The sequence below is a fragment of the Argopecten irradians genome, chromosome 14 (assembly GCF_041381155.1).
Source record: "Argopecten irradians isolate NY chromosome 14, Ai_NY, whole genome shotgun sequence".
Lineage (NCBI taxonomy): Eukaryota > Metazoa > Mollusca > Bivalvia > Pectinida > Pectinidae > Argopecten > Argopecten irradians.
The window spans coordinates 3264185-3283702 of NC_091147.1; the positions used below are offsets into that span (position 1 = coordinate 3264185).

At 34.5% G+C, this 19518-nt stretch overlaps 2 protein-coding genes across 2 annotated transcripts in view; both read right to left on the reverse strand.

Annotated features, from left to right (window-relative positions):
* The window catches only part of LOC138308004 (sodium- and chloride-dependent glycine transporter 1-like), a 134476-nt gene that overhangs the window by 84441 nt on the left and 30517 nt on the right, over window positions 1-19518 (reverse strand). The window lies entirely within an intron of this gene.
* The window catches only part of LOC138307797 (sodium- and chloride-dependent glycine transporter 2-like), a 32354-nt gene continuing 15194 nt past the window's right edge, over window positions 2359-19518 (reverse strand). The window contains 11 exon segments of the mRNA XM_069248685.1: window positions 2359-3061; window positions 3316-3483; window positions 3883-3983; window positions 4611-4710; window positions 5112-5243; window positions 5800-5915; window positions 6176-6209; window positions 6211-6301; window positions 16405-16508; window positions 18002-18136; window positions 18839-18971. Of these exon segments, the coding sequence (XP_069104786.1) occupies window positions 2855-3061; window positions 3316-3483; window positions 3883-3983; window positions 4611-4710; window positions 5112-5243; window positions 5800-5915; window positions 6176-6209; window positions 6211-6301; window positions 16405-16508; window positions 18002-18136; window positions 18839-18971 (1321 nt within the window). The 3' untranslated portion in view covers window positions 2359-2854.

Below are 19518 nucleotides of genomic sequence, written 5' to 3' on the forward strand. Positions count from 1 at the left end.
GATCGATGTCACTGTGACCTGTTTATCAAATTTTTGAGCCAATTTCTGAACTGAACTTCAAAAACCTTCAGAGGCAGCTACTGCAAAACATCTCATTTCTACTCTGTAGTATTTAGTTTCTTAGTACATTAAAGTACCAAAATCAGAGTACCTTACAACTGGAACATCTCACATTGTCTGTATAATGTCCTCTTGACATGCCAATATATCTTACAAGTGGTAACATCATTATGGCATCAATGCATTTAAACAGTCTAAAATTATTCCTTTTTAAGTCACCTGACCGTAGGTCATGGTGACCTATTTTGATAGTCTTTTGTCTGTCGTAGTCCATCCTGCGACGTCCGTTAACATTTCCTTGTGAACGCGATAACTTTAAAATAAAGAAATAAATATAAACCGAGCTTAATGAAACTTAGCTGCAATATTGCAGCTCAAAAGACTTTTAGATAGAAAATGATGTCGTTTTTAGAGCTACAATTGGTGCCAATTACTGCTAATGGAGCAAAGTAATGATTATACAAATGTATGTTTTGTTTTTGACCAAAAATTTATGTAAATGCATTTATACGCATAAAATATTTGGAAACCTACAAAAAAAGTATAGAAAACTGTGCTCGAGTGATTTTTGGAGGCAGTGCTCCATTACGACACATAGGGACCAATTCGTACCCGGCCGAAAGGTATGCCTATAGTAGGCCCGATACATATATTCGTTCTAAATGAAACTTTACATATATTCGTTCTAAATGAAACTTTGTGTGTAGACTAACATTGGAATGATCGCTGATGAGTTCGAAAATCAGTATGATTCATTGGTAATTTACGGAGTTATTGCCCTTTGCACTAATATTTACTTTTTGAGCCTTGTAAACGCGATAACATAAGATAGATCAGAAACATATATGTTTCTGGATAGATCTTGGACAAATTCGAAAATCGATCTGATTCGATCGTAACTTACGGAGTTATTGCCCTTTGCAATTATAATTATTGAACCTTGTCGACACGATAACTTGAGTAAATATGAACTGAGCTTAATGAAATTTTGTATGTTGACTAAACATTAGAAATATCCAGAACAAGTTCAAAAATTAGCTTCATCACACGATAATTTACGCAGTTATTGCCCTTTGCACTAATAATTATTATTGGACATTTTGAATATGATAACTTTATAATAACTATGCACTCAGCTTCATGAAACTTCGTATTAAGACTAATATTTGAAAGATCTCCGACAGGTTCGAAAATCAATGTGATTAGATCGTTTACGGAGTTATTGCCCTTTGCAATTATAATTATTGAATCTTGTGAACATCATAGCGTGAGTAAATATGCACTGATCATGAGCTGAATGAAACTTTCTATGTAGACTAACATTGTAAAGATCTCAGACTAGTTTGAAAATAAGCGTGATTCAATTGTAATTGATGGATTTATTGCCTTTTGCAATTATAATTATTGAATCTTGTGAACATGATAACTTAAATACATTTGTATGACCCGAGCTTAAGGAAACTTTGCTTATAGACTAGCATTGGAAATACATGTACCTCGAACAGGTTTGGAAATAAGTTTGATTCGAGTCAAATTTATTTACAGTTTTTTGCCATTTGCAATAATTATTGAACCTCGTGAACACGGTAATGTGACTAAATATGCACCAAGCTTAATGAAACTTTGTATTTAGAACTATTACAATGTAGATGTATGTTCCTATTTCATGAACAAAAGATGTGAGTTGGCTAGTAAATGATATAACTAATTTGTATCAAATGTCATGTGACCGCTAAGGCCTATTGGCCTCTTGTTACCCTTTTAAATGCTGAAATTACCACGAGCCAAGAGAAAATTAAATGTCTTGAATAGCACATATTATGCAAATGATCCTAAAGTCAAGAAAAGAATACTAATGAAAAATATTTCTTATCACTGTGCTATTGTAAACGGCCCTTATTGGTCCATATACTCTCCTTTAAATTACAATATGAAGTGTTAATCATTATAGCAGAACAATTCGAACAATGAAAACATTCAATCTCATAAAAGGAAGGAAGAGGTTTACTTTCTGATTTAATCAGGATATTGACCATCACATTTTACCTCCTGAGACATTCTATACTTTCGATATATTAGATCCCAGTTAACTCAAATTAAGTTTTAAACCATTCATTAGAACAAACTCGATTACTCTTCATCCAAGCATTAATGAATATTTGACCATCTTGAAATTTGAAGTTTTATAGATTTATAGGGAAAGTTAGAGAAAAGGGTCCCAACCTCGTTTGACTGATATAGAAATTTTAAAGATGGACGACAAGATTCCTTTTGGATACCTCGTTTGGTTATTATTAAGTCACAATGAATGTGAGAAAAAATATCATCTCCAATAATAGGTTGATCGTGGTCAGTTTTATGACGAAGGACTGCAGCTTAAGTAAGAAACAATTAGCTGAATGGCAGCAACGGATTGTTAACTTATAACAAATATGTTAAGGTCACTAATGTAACCTTCAAAAATCACGGAGAACGGGGTTTGTACGTCTACCAGTGAAAGCAGTATCAACTGACTCCAGGTTTTTTTTCAGATTTTTAATGGCAATTCAAAACAAAATGTGAGCTTTTTAAAGGTCTTTTTGGTCCATGCTTACATTTACATTTAACTTGTTCAGATATAATCTATATACATTGTTAGATCTATTATTAAATATATACGAACATTGCATAACGTAATGATTAAAATGTATGAAGATGGGTTTAAGTAAATGATAAATCAAGCATGCGTGACTCGTTTCATTGGGTATATTTCTCCGGCGTTAACAGTAGCAGACTTGCCCAATCTAATAATAAGTTAAGCATGTGTGGCTCCTTTCATTGGGTATATTTCTCCAGCGTTGACATTAACAGACTTGTCTAATCCTCCACGTCCAGTCAGATTAAATAACACTAACTTTGTAAACGATCGGTTGTAGGTTCTCTCTGAGCTTTTGTACTCCGGGATAGAATCGTCGTCTGCAGGTCCCCATTGCGCCGATGGCTTAAGAAGACTCGCGAATCGCTGAAAAATAACACGATACATTAACCCAATTGATGTAAGGACAAGTGTATATTTAGAAATGTAAGATACAAACAAAAAAATATTAACAGCCCCAACTTTGAATTAAAATCACGCGAATTTACCCAAAACTAAAGTGGTTTACATCAGGTTTGTCTGTTATTCGACCCTTTGTACCATGACATACAATGTTAAAGATGAGACTGAAATGATACAGGGGATCGTGAGTAATCGATTGGTGATAAGGGATTACTTACCTCTGTCAACGATCCTTTCTGCTGCGTCACCAACCATGTCATATAGACGAAGAATGGAATCAGAGATAAGATAGCAGTGCACCAACCAATAGCCTGGGCGTAGTCTGGGTACTCGTATGTACCGTATCTGGGAGGTTTGTACTTAAATACACTGACGGTGACTAAAAACTGGAACATGGGACACGTGATCATGTTTTATAATGTCAGACTTTATAATAATACTGTATGGCCGGGTTTATTCGCGGAGATGATTTCGCGAGACGTTGCGCTTTTTCGTGAAAATTTGGGGCGCGAAATGTTAAACTAGATTTGAAATATACTGAAAGACCGATCGCGAAAATTTGCTCTTAGTTCAAATCACAAATTTTACCAGCGGAAATACGCAGCTATACAGTAATATTAACTGTTACACAATAATTCAAAATTTACATAAGTACATTCCATACAAAACGCATTCGGTCTATATACATTCCATACAAAACGCATTCGGTCTATATACACGTCTACAAAACAAATGATGGCTGATGATGATATACAAAATCCAAATACAGCGTTAGAAATACTAACCAGAAGAGCGATGGGCGTGACGAAAGCTGTAGTGACTCGTACAAACATCGGTAACGGTCTACCAAGCATCAGTCTGACGTCACGACTCAGTCTGTCACCACCTTAAATAAAGTTATGACTTGTTTGTTATTTATAGTTTAACGTCAAATTAATTGCTCGTGCAAGATCAACACCGATATCGAACTAAGCATTATGTGCTCACACATTTTAGGTCGAAGTTATGTTTGTTTTATTTTCTTTTGTTTGTTTTGCGTTCCTTCTGAAACCTGTCAACCAGTAAGGCAAGGGGAAAAACCCAAAGAAATAAACACAAGATATTTCCCTAAAAACCGAAGCTATTTAGGCATTGAACATTGTTATTGCTTTGGACCCAATGACCTTATCTTAAAAAATAAAACAATGAATGCGCTGTATGGATATTTAAGAGAGGAAGATAAATGTATAAAGAAAAGCTCCGAAAAGATTTACATTTATCAATATTTCAAACTGAATTCGCGATGAATACTCTCGCGGATTAAAACGATAGATTTCCTTAGTAAATCGCAAGGGAAGGGATATTGGTATACAGCATTGCTTTTACAAGTTTAATTATTTCGTGACAGAATTGCACGAGGAGGTATATCCATCGATCAATAAAAAGATGAATATTTTTAGTTTAGCAGTAACCAAGCTGCATTAAAAGATTTATAGTTTAATCAAGTGGTACAAGAACAGTAAAGGTGTTTTACCATACACCCAGGCGAACACGACAGCTTCTGTAAGAGCTATGAGTAGGACTGTCCAAGTTCCGGCGTACCAATCCAAAAGTTGAAACATATAAACACCAGCCTTTAAAAAAAACACAACCGTATTAGAATATTTCTCTCGCCAATTTGTTTCAGAGAAAAAGTTAACAAACAATTGTTGTAAATAATCAAGATGATTGGTTTCCCTCTTGATACCCGCCAGGCATCGATGCCTCGAGGATTAGATTTATAAATCAATACTAGAAATTTAAAAAAGAAAACACAATTTCTATGATTATATAGAGGATTGTTGTTATTTTAAAATGCATAAAATAAAAAAAAAAATAAAAAAAACAACAACAACAACATCAAGGACAATTTTCGAATTTCCTCGTTTTATTGAAGTCCAGATTACAAAATGTCGTACGTTAATCTTAATCTACGTGAAAATGATTGCTCTGTTGTTACTAGTTCCTTATTCCATGGAATATGACGATAATTTACCTGAGATACAAGAGGTATGCCTAGTATAAATATTATCACGGTCACTGCTGTTAGGAGAGGAATCCTTCTTTTGCCAATGGTTTTCGGGAAGGTTTCTTCTAGTACACAGAGAATTGGCTCCAACATTATGGTCTGTTGACAAAATAGAAGCCTAGGTGTATTTTTTATAGGTACATGTATCATTAGCGATTCATTTCCCACCACACACAGGGAAACTGAGCTGTTGATTTGACTTAACACCAAATAAGCACTAGTGCAAACATTATATACTGTCAACTATAAATAAAATTAACTTAACAATCCACAGGTAAATTAGTGAAAAAATTAACTACAAGTACAAAAGGACGTTAAATCGTAAAATTAAAACGCCGCGAAAAAAATCGGCAGGCAAGAAAAGCAAAATTCCATTGCGGATACAATAAGTAGTCTGCCATTATAACCATACTGTGTAACATATCCCTAATTAAAAATCGTCCGACATGAAAAAGCCAAATTAATTCGCCGCTAAAATAAGTGTTATGCCATACTACAGTGTAAACATAGTGTGTAATGTAAAATTCAAAAGAAACACAATTCCATTCGCATTGATTCTCCCCGATCGGCATGTCGATTTCAACATGCGGTTTTAACCTGTACTTATCGCAAGCAATTAATGTTTTTGAAGTCTGCATGCACGGGATATCATTACCTGAGAGTCCAGACCAGGGAGAAGTAGTACAACAAAGAAGAGGACGGCCCAGACCTGTGGAGCTGGGAAGTAAGTAACGGCCTGTGGGAAGGCCACGAACCCCAGGGAAAATCCTCCTACGAAGTAGATTAATAATAACCAAAGCCGTACTTAATGGACATGTACAAGTACAGAACTGATCTAATCAAACTGGTCATTTACTATCCTAAAAGTTACAAGTCTGAAAAATAGCATTGTTCTGGTACTAAATCATAAACTATTCGCAAAACTACTAAAATCGCATACTTGTGATATGATATAGAAAGTGATCTTTGTAGAACAGACCAATATTGGTGAATCAGTGAAAACGAAGACGAAGAAAAAATATAAAACTGACCGGATGTGATGACTTTGTCGAATGGTATGCCACTTTTCGTGTGAGAGAACACCAATAACAGAGAAGGTCACGAGTCCATTAAACAATCCATAAATCACTGTAACCATGGTATTAATGGTGGCGTCACTGTGGATACATACAAAGATAAAGTAACGAATCCAGTAAACAATCCATAAATCACTGTTACCATGATACTAAGGGTGGCGTCACTGTGGATATATACAAAGATAAAGTAATGAGTCCATTAAACAATCCATAAATCACTGTTACCATGGTACTAATGGTGGCGTCACTGTGGATACATACAAAGATAAAGTAACGAGTCCATTAAACAATCCATAAATCACTGTTACCATGGTACTAATGGTGGCATCACTGTGGATACATACAAAGATAAAGTAATGAGTCCATTAAACAATCCATAAATCACTGTTACCATGGTACTAATGATGGCGTCACTGTGGATATATATACAAAGATAAAGTAACGAGTCCATTAAACAATCCATAAATCACTGTTACCATGGTACTAATGGTGGCGTCACTGTGGATACATACAAAGATAAAGTAACGAGTCCATTAAACAATCCATAAATCACTGTTACCATGGTACTAATGGTGGCGTCACTCTGGATATATATACAAAGATAAAGTAACGAGTCCATTAAACAATCCATAAATCACTGTTACCATGGTACTAATGGTGGCGTCACTGTGGATATATACAAAGATAAAGTAACGAGTCCATTAAACAATCCATAAATCACTGTTACCATGGTACTAATGATGGCGTCACTCTGGATATATATACAAAGATAAAGTAACGAGTCCATTAAACAATCCATAAATCACTGTTACCATGGTACTAATGGTGGCGTCACTCTGGATATATATACAAAGATAAAGTAACGAGTCCATTAAACAATCCATAAATCAGTGTTACCATGGTACTAATGATGGCGTCACTCTGGATATATATACAAAGATAAAGTAACGAGTCCATTAAACAATCCATAAATCACTGTTACCATGGTACTAATGATGGCGTCACTCTGTGTATATATATACAAAGATAAAGTAACGAGTCCATTAAACAATCCATAAATCACTGTTACCATGGTACTAATGGTGGCGTCACTGTGGATATATACAAAGATAAAGTAACGAGTCCATTAAACAATCCATAAATCACTGTTACCATGGTACTAATGGTGGCGTCACTCTGGATATATATACAAAGATAAAGTAACGAGTCCATTAAACAATCCATAAATCACTGTTACCATGGTACTAATGATGGCGTCACTCTGGATATATATACAAAGATAAAGTAACGAGTCCATTAAACAATCCATAAATCACTGTTACCATGGTACTAATGATGGCGTCACTCTGGATATATATACAAAGATAAAGTAACGAGTCCATTAAACAATTCCATAAATCACTGTTACCATGGTACTAATGATGGCGTCACTCTGGATATATATACAAAGATAAAGTAACGAGTCCATTAAACAATCCATAAATCACTGTTACCATGGTACTAATGATGGCGTCACTCTGGATATATATACAAAGATAAAGTAACGAGTCCATTAAACAATCCATAAATCACTGTTACCATGGTACTAATGGTGGCGTCACTCTGGATATATATACAAAGATAAAGTAACGAGTCCATTAAACAATCCATAAATCACTGTTACCATGGTACTAATGATGGCGTCACTCTGGATATATATACAAAGATAAAGTAACGAGTCCATTAAACAATCCATAAATCACTGTTACCATGGTACTAATGATGGCGTCACTCTGGATATATATACAAAGATAAAGTAACGAGTCCATTAAACAATCCATAAATCACTGTTACCATGGTACTAATGATGGCGTCACTCTGGATATATATATACAAAGATAAAGTAACGAGTCCATTAAACAATCCATAAATCACTGTTAACCATGGTACTAATGATGGCGTCACTCTGGATATATATACAAAGATAAAGTAACGAGTCCATTAAACAATCCATAAATCACTGTTACCATGGTACTAATGATGGCGTCACTCTGGATATATATACAAAGATAAAGTAACGAGTCCATTAAACAATCCATAAATCACTGTTACCATGGTACTAATGATGGCGTCACTCTGGATATATATACAAAGATAAAGTAACGAGTCCATTAAACAATCCATAAATCACTGTTACCATGGTACTAATGATGGCGTCACTCTGGATATATATACAAAGATAAAGTAACGAGTCCATTAAACAATCCATAAATCACTGTTACCATGGTACTAATGGTGGCGTCACTCTGGATATATATACAAAGATAAAGTAACGAGTCCATTAAACAATCCATAAATCACTGTTACCATGGTACTAATGATGGCGTCACTCTGGATATATATACAAAGATAAAGTAAGAGTCCATTAAACAATCCATAAATCACTGTTACCATGGTACTAATGTGGCGTCCACTCTGATATATATACAAAGATAAAGTAACGAGTCCATTAAACAATCCATAAATCACTGTTACCATGGTACTAATGATGGCGTCACTCTGGATATATATACAAAGATAAAGTAACGAGTCCATTAAACAATCCATAAATCACTGTTACCATGGTACTAATGATGGCGTCACTCTGGATATATATACAAAGATAAAGTAACGAGTCCATTAAACAATCCATAAATCACTGTTACCATGGTACTAATGATGGCGTCACTCTGGATATATATACAAAGATAAAGTAACGAGTCCATTAAACAATCCATAAATCACTGTTACCATGGTACTAATGATGGCGTCACTCTGGATATATATACAAAGATAAAGTAACGAGTCCATTAAACAATCCATAAATCACTGTTACCATGGTACTAATGATGGCGTCACTCTGGATATATATACAAAGATAAAGTAACGAGTCCATTAAACAATCCATAAATCACTGTTACCATGGTACTAATGGTGGCGTCACTCTGGATATATATACAAAGATAAAGTAACGAGTCCATTAAACAATCCATAAATCACTGTTACCATGGTACTAATGATGGCGTCACTCTGGATATATATACAAAGATAAAGTAACGAGTCCATTAAACAATCCATAAATCACTGTTACCATGGTACTAATGATGGCGTCACTCTGGATATATATACAAAGATAAAGTAACGAGTCCATTAAACAATCCATAAATCACTGTTACCATGGTACTAATGGTGGCGTCACTCTGGATATATATACAAAGATAAAGTAACGAGTCCATTAAACAATCCATAAATCACTGTTACCATGGTACTAATGATGGCGTCACTCTGGATATATATACAAAGATAAAGTAACGAGTCCATTAAACAATCCATAAATCACTGTTACCATGGTACTAATGATGGCGTCACTCTGGATATATATACAAAGATAAAGTAACGAGTCCATTAAACAATCCATAAATCACTGTTACCATGGTACTAATGATGGCGTCACTCTGGATATATATACAAAGATAAAGTAACGAGTCCATTAAACAATCCATAAATCACTGTTACCATGGTACTAATGATGGCGTCACTCTGGATATATATACAAAGATAAAGTAACGAGTCCATTAAACAATCCATAAATCACTGTTACCATGGTACTAATGATGGCGTCACTCTGGATATATATACAAAGATAAAGTAACGAGTCCATTAAACAATCCATAAATCACTGTTACCATGGTACTAATGATGGCGTCACTCTGGATATATATACAAAGATAAAGTAACGAGTCCATTAAACAATCCATAAATCACTGTTACCATGGTACTAATGATGGCGTCACTCTGGATATATATACAAAGATAAAGTAACGAGTCCATTAAACAATCCATAAATCACTGTTACCATGGTACTAATGATGGCGTCACTCTGGATATATATACAAAGATAAAGTAACGAGTCCATTAAACAATCCATAAATCACTGTTACCATGGTACTAATGGTGGCGTCACTCTGGATATATATACAAAGATAAAGTAACGAGTCCATTAAACAATCCATAAATCACTGTTACCATGGTACTAATGGTGGCGTCACTCTGGATATATATACAAAGATAAAGTAACGAGTCCATTAAACAATCCATAAATCACTGTTACCATGGTACTAATGGTGGCGTCACTCTGGATATATATACAAAGATAAAGTAACGAGTCCATTAAACAATCCATAAATCACTGTTACCATGGTACTAATGGTGGCGTCACTCTGGATATATATACAAAGATAAAGTAACGAGTCCATTAAACAATCCATAAATCACTGTTACCATGGTACTAATGGTGGCGTCACTGTGGATACATACAAAGATAAAGTAACGAGTCCATTAAACAATCCATAAATCACTGTTACCATGGTACTAATGGTGGCGTCACTGTGGATATATATACAAAGATAAAGTAACGAGTCCATTAAACAATCCATAAATCACTGTTACCATGGTACTAATGATGGCGTCACTGTGGATATATATACAAAGATAAAGTAACGAGTCCATTAAACAATCCATAAATCACTGTTACCATGGTACTAATGATGGCGTCACTCTGGATATATATACAAAGATAAAGTAACGAGTCCATTAAACAATCATAAATCACTGTTACCATGGTACTAATGATGGCGTCACTCTGGATATATATACAAAGATAAAGTAACGAGTCCATTAAACAATCCATAAATCACTGTTACCATGGTACTAATGGTGGCGTCACTCTGGATATATATACAAAGATAAAGTAACGAGTCCATTAAACAATCCATAAATCACTGTTACCATGGTACTAATGATGGCGTCACTCTGGATATATATACAAAGATAAAGTAACGAGTCCATTAAACAATCCATAAATCACTGTTACCATGGTACTAATGGTGGCGTCACTCTGGATATATATACAAAGATAAAGTAATGAGTCCATTAAACAATCCATAAATCACTGTTACCATGGTACTAATGGTGGCGTCACTGTGGATATATATACAAAGATAAAGTAACGAGTCCATTAAACAATCCATAAATCACTGTTACCATGGTACTAATGGTGGCGTCACTCTGGATATATATACAAAGATAAAGTAACGAGTCCATTAAACAATCCATAAATCACTGTTACCATGGTACTAATGGTGGCGTCACTCTGGATATATATACAAAGATAAAGTAACGAGTCCATTAAACAATCCATAAATCACTGTTACCATGGTACTAATGGTGGCGTCACTCTGGATATATATACAAAGATAAAGTAACGAGTCCATTAAACAATCCATAAATCACTGTTACCATGGTACTAATGGATGGCGTCACTCTGGATATATACAAAGATAAAGTAACGAGTCCATTAAACAATCCATAAATCACTGTTACCATGGTACTAATGATGGCGTCACTCTGGATATATATACAAAGATAAAGTAACGAGTCCATTAAACAATCCATAAATCACTGTTACCATGGTACTAATGGTGGCGTCACTCTGGATATATATACAAAGATAAAGTAACGAGTCCATTAAACAATCCATAAATCACTGTTACCATGGTACTAATGGTGGCGTCACTCTGGATATATATACAAAGATAAAGTAACGAGTCCATTAAACAATCCATAAATCACTGTTACCATGGTACTAATGATGGCGTCACTCTGGATATATATACAAAGATAAAGTAACGAGTCCATTAAACAATCCATAAATCACTGTTACCATGGTACTAATGATGGCGTCACTCTGGATATATATACAAAGATAAAGTAACGAGTCCATTAAACAATTCATAAATCACTGTTACCATGGTACTAATGATGGCGTCACTCTGGATATATATACAAAGATAAAGTAACGAGTCCAGTAAACAATCCATAAATCACTGTTACCATGGTACTAATGATGGCGTCACTGTGGATATATATACAAAGATAAAGTAACGAGTCCAGTAAACAATTCATAAATCACTGTTACCATGGTACTAATGATGGCGTCACTGTGGATATATATACAAAGATAAAGTAACGAGTCCAGTAAACAATCCATAAATCACTGTAACCATGGTACTAATGGTGGCGTCACTGTGGATACATACAAAGATAAAGTAACGAGTCCATTAAACAATCCATAAATCACTGTTACCATGGTACTAATGATGGCGTCACTGTGGATATATATACAAAGATAAAGTAACGAGTCCATTAAACAATCCATAAATCACTGTTACCATGGTACTAATGATGGCGTCACTCTGGATATATATACAAAGATAAAGTAACGAGTCCATTAAACAATCCATAAATCACTGTTACCATGGTACTAATGGTGGCGTCACTCTGGATATATATACAAAGATAAAGTAACGAGTCCATTAAACAATCCATAAATCACTGTTACCATGGTACTAATGGTGGCGTCACTCTGGATATATATACAAAGATAAAGTAACGAGTCCATTAAACAATCCATTAAATCACTGTTACCATGGTACTAATGGTGGCGTCACTCTGGATATATATACAAAGATAAAGTAACGAGTCCATTAAACAATCCATAAATCACTGTTACCATGGTACTAATGGTGGCGTCACTCTGGATATATATACAAAGATAAAGTAACGAGTCCATTAAACAATCCATAAATCACTGTTACCATGGTACTAATGGTGGCGTCACTCTGAATATATATACAAAGATAAAGTAACGAGTCCAGTAAACAATCCATAAATCACTGTAACCATGGTACTAATGGTGGCGTCACTCTGGATATATATACAAAGATAAAGTAACGAGTCCATTAAACAATCCATAAATCACTGTTACCATGGTACTAATGGTGGCGTCACTCTGGATATATATACAAAGATAAAGTAACGAGTCCATTAAACAATCCATAAATCACTGTTACCATGGTACTAATGGTGGCGTCACTGTGGATATATATACAAAGATAAAGTAACGAGTCCATTAAACAATCCATAAATCACTGTTACCATGGTACTAATGATGGCGTCACTCTGGATATATATACAAAGATAAAGTAACGAGTCCATTAAACAATCCATAAATCACTGTTACCATGGTACTAATGATGGCGTCACTGTGGATACATACAAAGATAAAGTAACGAGTCCATTAAACAATCCATAAATCACTGTTACCATGGTACTAATGATGGCGTCACTCTGGATATATATACAAAGATAAAGTAACGAGTCCATTAAACAATCCATAAATCACTGTTACCATGGTACTAATGGTGGCGTCACTGTGGATATATATACAAAGATAAAGTAACGAGTCCATTAAACAATCCATAAATCACTGTTACCATGGTACTAATGATGGCGTCACTCTGGATATATATACAAAGATAAAGTAACGAGTCCATTAAACAATCCATAAATCACTGTTACCATGGTACTAATGATGGCGTCACTCTGGATATATATACAAAGATAAAGTAACGAGTCCATTAAACAATCCATAAATCACTGTTACCATGGTACTAATGATGGCGTCACTCTGGATATATATACAAAGATAAAGTAACGAGTCCATTAAACAATCCATAAATCACTGTTACCATGGTACTAATGATGGCGTCACTCTGGATATATATACAAAGATAAAGTAACGAGTCCATTAAACAATCCATAAATCACTGTTACCATGGTACTAATGATGGCGTCACTGTGGATATATATACAAAGATAAAGTAACGAGTCCATTAAACAATCCATAAATCACTGTTACCATGGTACTAATGATGGCGTCACTCTGGATATATATACAAAGATAAAGTAACGAGTCCATTAAACAATCCATAAATCACTGTTACCATGGTACTAATGATGGCGTCACTCTGGATATATATACAAAGATAAAGTAACGAGTCCATTAAACAATCCATAAATCACTGTTACCATGGTACTAATGATGGCGTCACTCTGGATATATATACAAAGATAAAGTAACGAGTCCATTAAACAATCCATAAATCACTGTTACCATGGTACTAATGATGGCGTCACTCTGGATATATATACAAAGATAAAGTAACGAGTCCATTAAACAATCCATAAATCACTGTTACCATGGTACTAATGATGGCGTCACTCTGGATATATATACAAAGATAAAGTAACGAGTCCATTAAACAATCCATAAATCACTGTTACCATGGTACTAATGATGGCGTCACTCTGGATATATATACAAAGATAAAGTAACGAGTCCATTAAACAATCCTAAATCACTGTTACCATGGTACTAATGGTGGCGTCACTCTGGATATATATACAAAGATAAAGTAACGAGTCCATTAAACAATCCATAAATCAGTGTTACCATGGTACTAATGATGGCGTCACTCTGGATATATATACAAAGATAAAGTAACGAGTCCATTAAACAATCCATAAATCAGTGTTACCATGGTACTAATGATGGCGTCACTCTGGATATATATACAAAGATAAAGTAACGAGTCCATTAAACAATCCATAAATCACTGTTACCATGGTACTAATGATGGCGTCACTCTGGATATATATACAAAGATAAAGTAACGAGTCCATTAAACAATCCATAAATCACTGTTACCATGGTACTAATGGTGGCGTCACTCTGGATATATATACAAAGATAAAGTAACGAGTCCATTAAACAATCCATAAATCACTGTTACCATGGTACTAATGATGGCGTCACTCTGGATATATATACAAAGATAAAGTAACGAGTCCATTAAACAATCCATAAATCACTGTTACCATGGTACTAATGATGGCGTCACTCTGGATATATATACAAAGATAAAGTAACGAGTCCATTAAACAATCCATAAATCACTGTTACCATGGTACTAATGATGGCGTCACTCTGGATATATATACAAAGATAAAGTAACGAGTCCATTAAACAATCCATAAATCACTGTTACCATGGTACTAATGATGGCGTCACTCTGGATATATACAAAGATAAAGTAACGAGTCCATTAAACAATCCATAAATCACTGTTACCATGGTACTAATGATGGCGTCACTCTGGATATATATACAAAGATAAAGTAACGAGTCCATTAAACAATCCATAAATCACTGTTACCATGGTACTAATGGTGGCGTCACTCTGGATATATATACAAAGATAAAGTAACGAGTCCATTAAACAATCCATAAATCACTGTTACCATGGTACTAATGGTGGCGTCACTGTGGATATATACAAAGATAAAGTAACGAGTCCATTAAACAATCCATAAATCACTGTTACCATGGTACTAATGGTGGCGTCACTCTGGATATATATACAAAGATAAAGTAACGAGTCCATTAAACAATCCATAAATCACTGTTACCATGGTACTAATGGTGGCGTCACTGTGGATATATACAAAGATAAAGTAACGAGTCCATTAAACAATCCATAAATCTCTGTTATCACAGTACATGTAACTAATTGTGACGTCACTGTGCACATGGATATATACAAAGATTACAAGTTTCATCTACACCAGTTGTGTTCATGGACCATTAGAAATTATTATCACTGATTTTCGGAATACTGTAAACCAACTTTCTTTGTAGCTATAAATTTTCTAGGTTTCCATTAAAAAAAATCGCGAATAATAACATTCGCGTTTTAGCAAAAGGAATGGAAATTTCTATCATTATATATAATATAGATATCAATTCGAGGTTGCAAACTTTCGTGAATTTATTTGGGTTGTGCTATTCGCTAATGTAAATCGCACACTAAAGAATGTTGTTTTACTGTATTTGTCTTATTTATGTTATTCTGTGATTATTGGGTGGTGTTGTTTCTTTTTAAATTGACACCATCATGTCGCTCAGTTGTGCAACAACAAATTATTTTGGTTTCTATCGGCGAGCTTTGTCGCTTGGCGTAATAATAACCAACAACTGCGAATTATAAGGCGGAGGCAGTGAAACACGGAACAACTAGCGTTATGGGAAATAGTGCAGTATTAGGGAGGATAATCACTTTAATGATATTCAAAATAAATACATTGTGCTGTTGGCTTATTGAGGCTTTGAAGAGATTTTCTTGCAAGAATAAGCAATTATCCATTTCGAGATTTCATCGTTTTCGATATGTTATTTTGTTGTACACTAGTTTTAGTTAATACTTTACCGAAAACAGTTATCGTTGAATCTGTTATGGCTTCCATACATGGCCAAACCACCCCATCCGGGTCCCAGAGTGTAGAACGCCATGAATGCCGCCTCGATCCATACCTAGACAAACCAACCAAAGAATTTGTACAACCACTTTAATAGATAAACATGTTTCCCTACACCATGCATTATTCAGCCATACAGTGGATAACTTTACCAGTGGAATTTATAAAAGCATCCCACTTTATCATTTAGCATTCATCCGTTGACCTAAATTTCGCAATAATTTTTATCATTTTTTTCACGACTGCAAGTTGACATTACATTTGATAATGCTTAAATGTCCATTCTAGTTTTTTTATTATATGAAGTTATGTGGATATTATCATTGACGTAACATGTTTATTACATGTTGATTACGTTGTAATTAAATTGTAAATAACCTTTACACTCAAATGGTATCTACTGTGAATGTCGTAATTGATATTATATGTGGCAAAGAAGTAATTGTAAGTGTGGACAAAACTAGTCGAATTTTCGGTGATTTTCCCTTTATCAGACACAAAAAGGACCAAAATGCACAAAAGTTAACAAAACATAAACAATGAATACATGTAGAACTTATAAACTATATGGCATGGGGCAATGGTGATGCGTATTGTCTTGTGCTCCCTTCGTATCCTACAGACATACGTTTATAAGGATCTAACTGTTATCTTGAATACGTCCGTTGATATTACGTCTTCGACCCAATTCATTTTATATGTTTTACAGTATAACCATAAATTCACCAAAATAGATATTACGCATTGTAGTCCAGACGGAAACAGTGGTTACCATAGTATGTCTAAACTTTTCAAGTGTGTTCCCATGAGTACAGAAATTTGTTGTCGCCATCATGTGAGCTTTGGTGTAATATGTGTCTACATATATTTGTAACACAAGAAAACAGTTTACAGTACAACGCCATGATAAAACATTTTCACCTCTGTCCTGTTAATTCTGACCGCTTTCGTTAGTTTGATTTTTTTACATTTATTTGGAAGTTGTATAATTCATATATTCATTTTCATTTCAACAAATGTTATTGCAAATAATATGCAAATGGATTTAGCAACAGGCAAAGCCTATATAAGCCATCTCCAAACAAATCCGGTATAGTACAATTATCAACAAAATATTTTAACAATTAACATTACATTATGAATGAATATTATTATTAGTGTATCTCCCCAACCTATCATAGTAGAAAAATCTAAAAAAATCTTTTAGTTTCAGATATATATTCTGATATGCATTGCAATAAATATGTATTTTTTTCTTCATCAAAATTGTCACAGCCATGCAGTAGAGTTTTTGTGTTAAAATGCGAGTGGGGAATATTAGAGTTATGTATTTTGGTTCTGAGTGATGATCTTTGTTCATTAAATAAAGGACATATGAAAAGATAGTGTTCGGCTGTTTCATTACCAAGGCCACAAGAACATGATAATACATTTTCACCTCTTTCCTGTTTATTCCGACCGCTTTCGTTAGTTTAATTTTTTACATTTATTTGGAAGTTGTATAATTTATATATCCCTATTATATATATAACCAAAATATATACTCACTTCCGAGTGCGCGAGACGGTTGAAATCCGGCGTGATAAAGTAGGCCATACCAGACGTGGCTCCCGGAAGTGTGAGGGCTCTGATCCAGATAATGATGGTCAGTACTATCGGAGTTATCGTTGTTATGTACATCATCTACATAAAATCAGGTATAGATAGTACAAGTCTATATATTTATGGTAGACATTAAAATAGCACATCTTACTGTATATTTGTATAATGTTTGCGGGTGTAAAAGTTCGCGATTCATTGTTTGGAACTTTTTCGCGGGAAATTATTTTTTAACGCATGTTTTGTTCAAACGTACGTTTTACGCATGGTGGCCAAAACGTACGTAAAACGCATGTTTAAAACATACGTTTAACGCATGTTTTTTCAAACGTATATGAAACATGCGTTGCACTTTTTGCTGTGTAGTTTTTGTAAGTTTGGATGGATCCACAAATTCAACGAAATCAAAGCCCCCGCGAATATTAGCAACTATGAAGAATAAATTTTTTCTATGTTACTACAAGTGCTTGATTCAAAATTCGTAGGTAGATTGACTGGTTTATCATAATGTCCTATTAATGACTATGGTTATTTGATGACCATCATTCATACGTGAAAGCGTTGCGAGCGGTACTTGTTTGTGTGTTATGGGAGACTGTAGTATATCTCCGTGTCTCCTTTTAATGGTTGAAACTCTTGCCGGTGTTATAGTCCTGTCTCAACGAGGCATGCTCCCGAAATAAGTTGTGACAGTATACCAGTCATTCAGTAATAAAATTATGATCAAACTTGAAATTGAAAAACAAGTTTTAATTGGTGTTCTCATTATGCTATAAACAAACTCACCTTTCCAATAGATTGGACACTTTTCACCAAAGACAACCAGATGACAACATGCGATGCCACAAGGTATAGCAGGTATTTCCAGTTCAGCTTTCCAATATCACCAATTCCAGAGGAAATATCCAGGACCTTGTAACTGCCACATAACAATAACTTTGAGCTGTCCACGAATATTTATAATATTTCCAATGTTCAAACATGATAAGCGAATATTGTGTTGGTTTGTGTTTGTTTGATAAATTAACGTCCTATAAACCAGGGTCATGTAAATCATTAAATTTTTGTGAGCTACTAATTTTGGCGTAATTGTTCTAGTACGAATTAGACCCTTTCACGAGTAACTGTATTAAACGCAGATGTTCAATAAGCGATTATGAAATGCTGTAAATGGGAAAATAACTTTGTTTACTAAATTAGTTTCTGTGAGCAAGTCATGAATGTATAACCACTCCTTAACATAGAATCTCGTGTCGGCATCGATATACAAAATTATTTGACTTTGTTTCCCATAAAAATGGCATGTATCATTTAAGCATTGATTTAACTATTTGTTAACTCCATAGAGTTTGTTTGCAAACTGTGTGAATCCGCTTTCACACAGTTTGCAAACAAAATTTCTTTCATACCTATATGATTATGGATTATTTTTTTTCAAAATCAATACGCAACGTCACCGTCTCTAT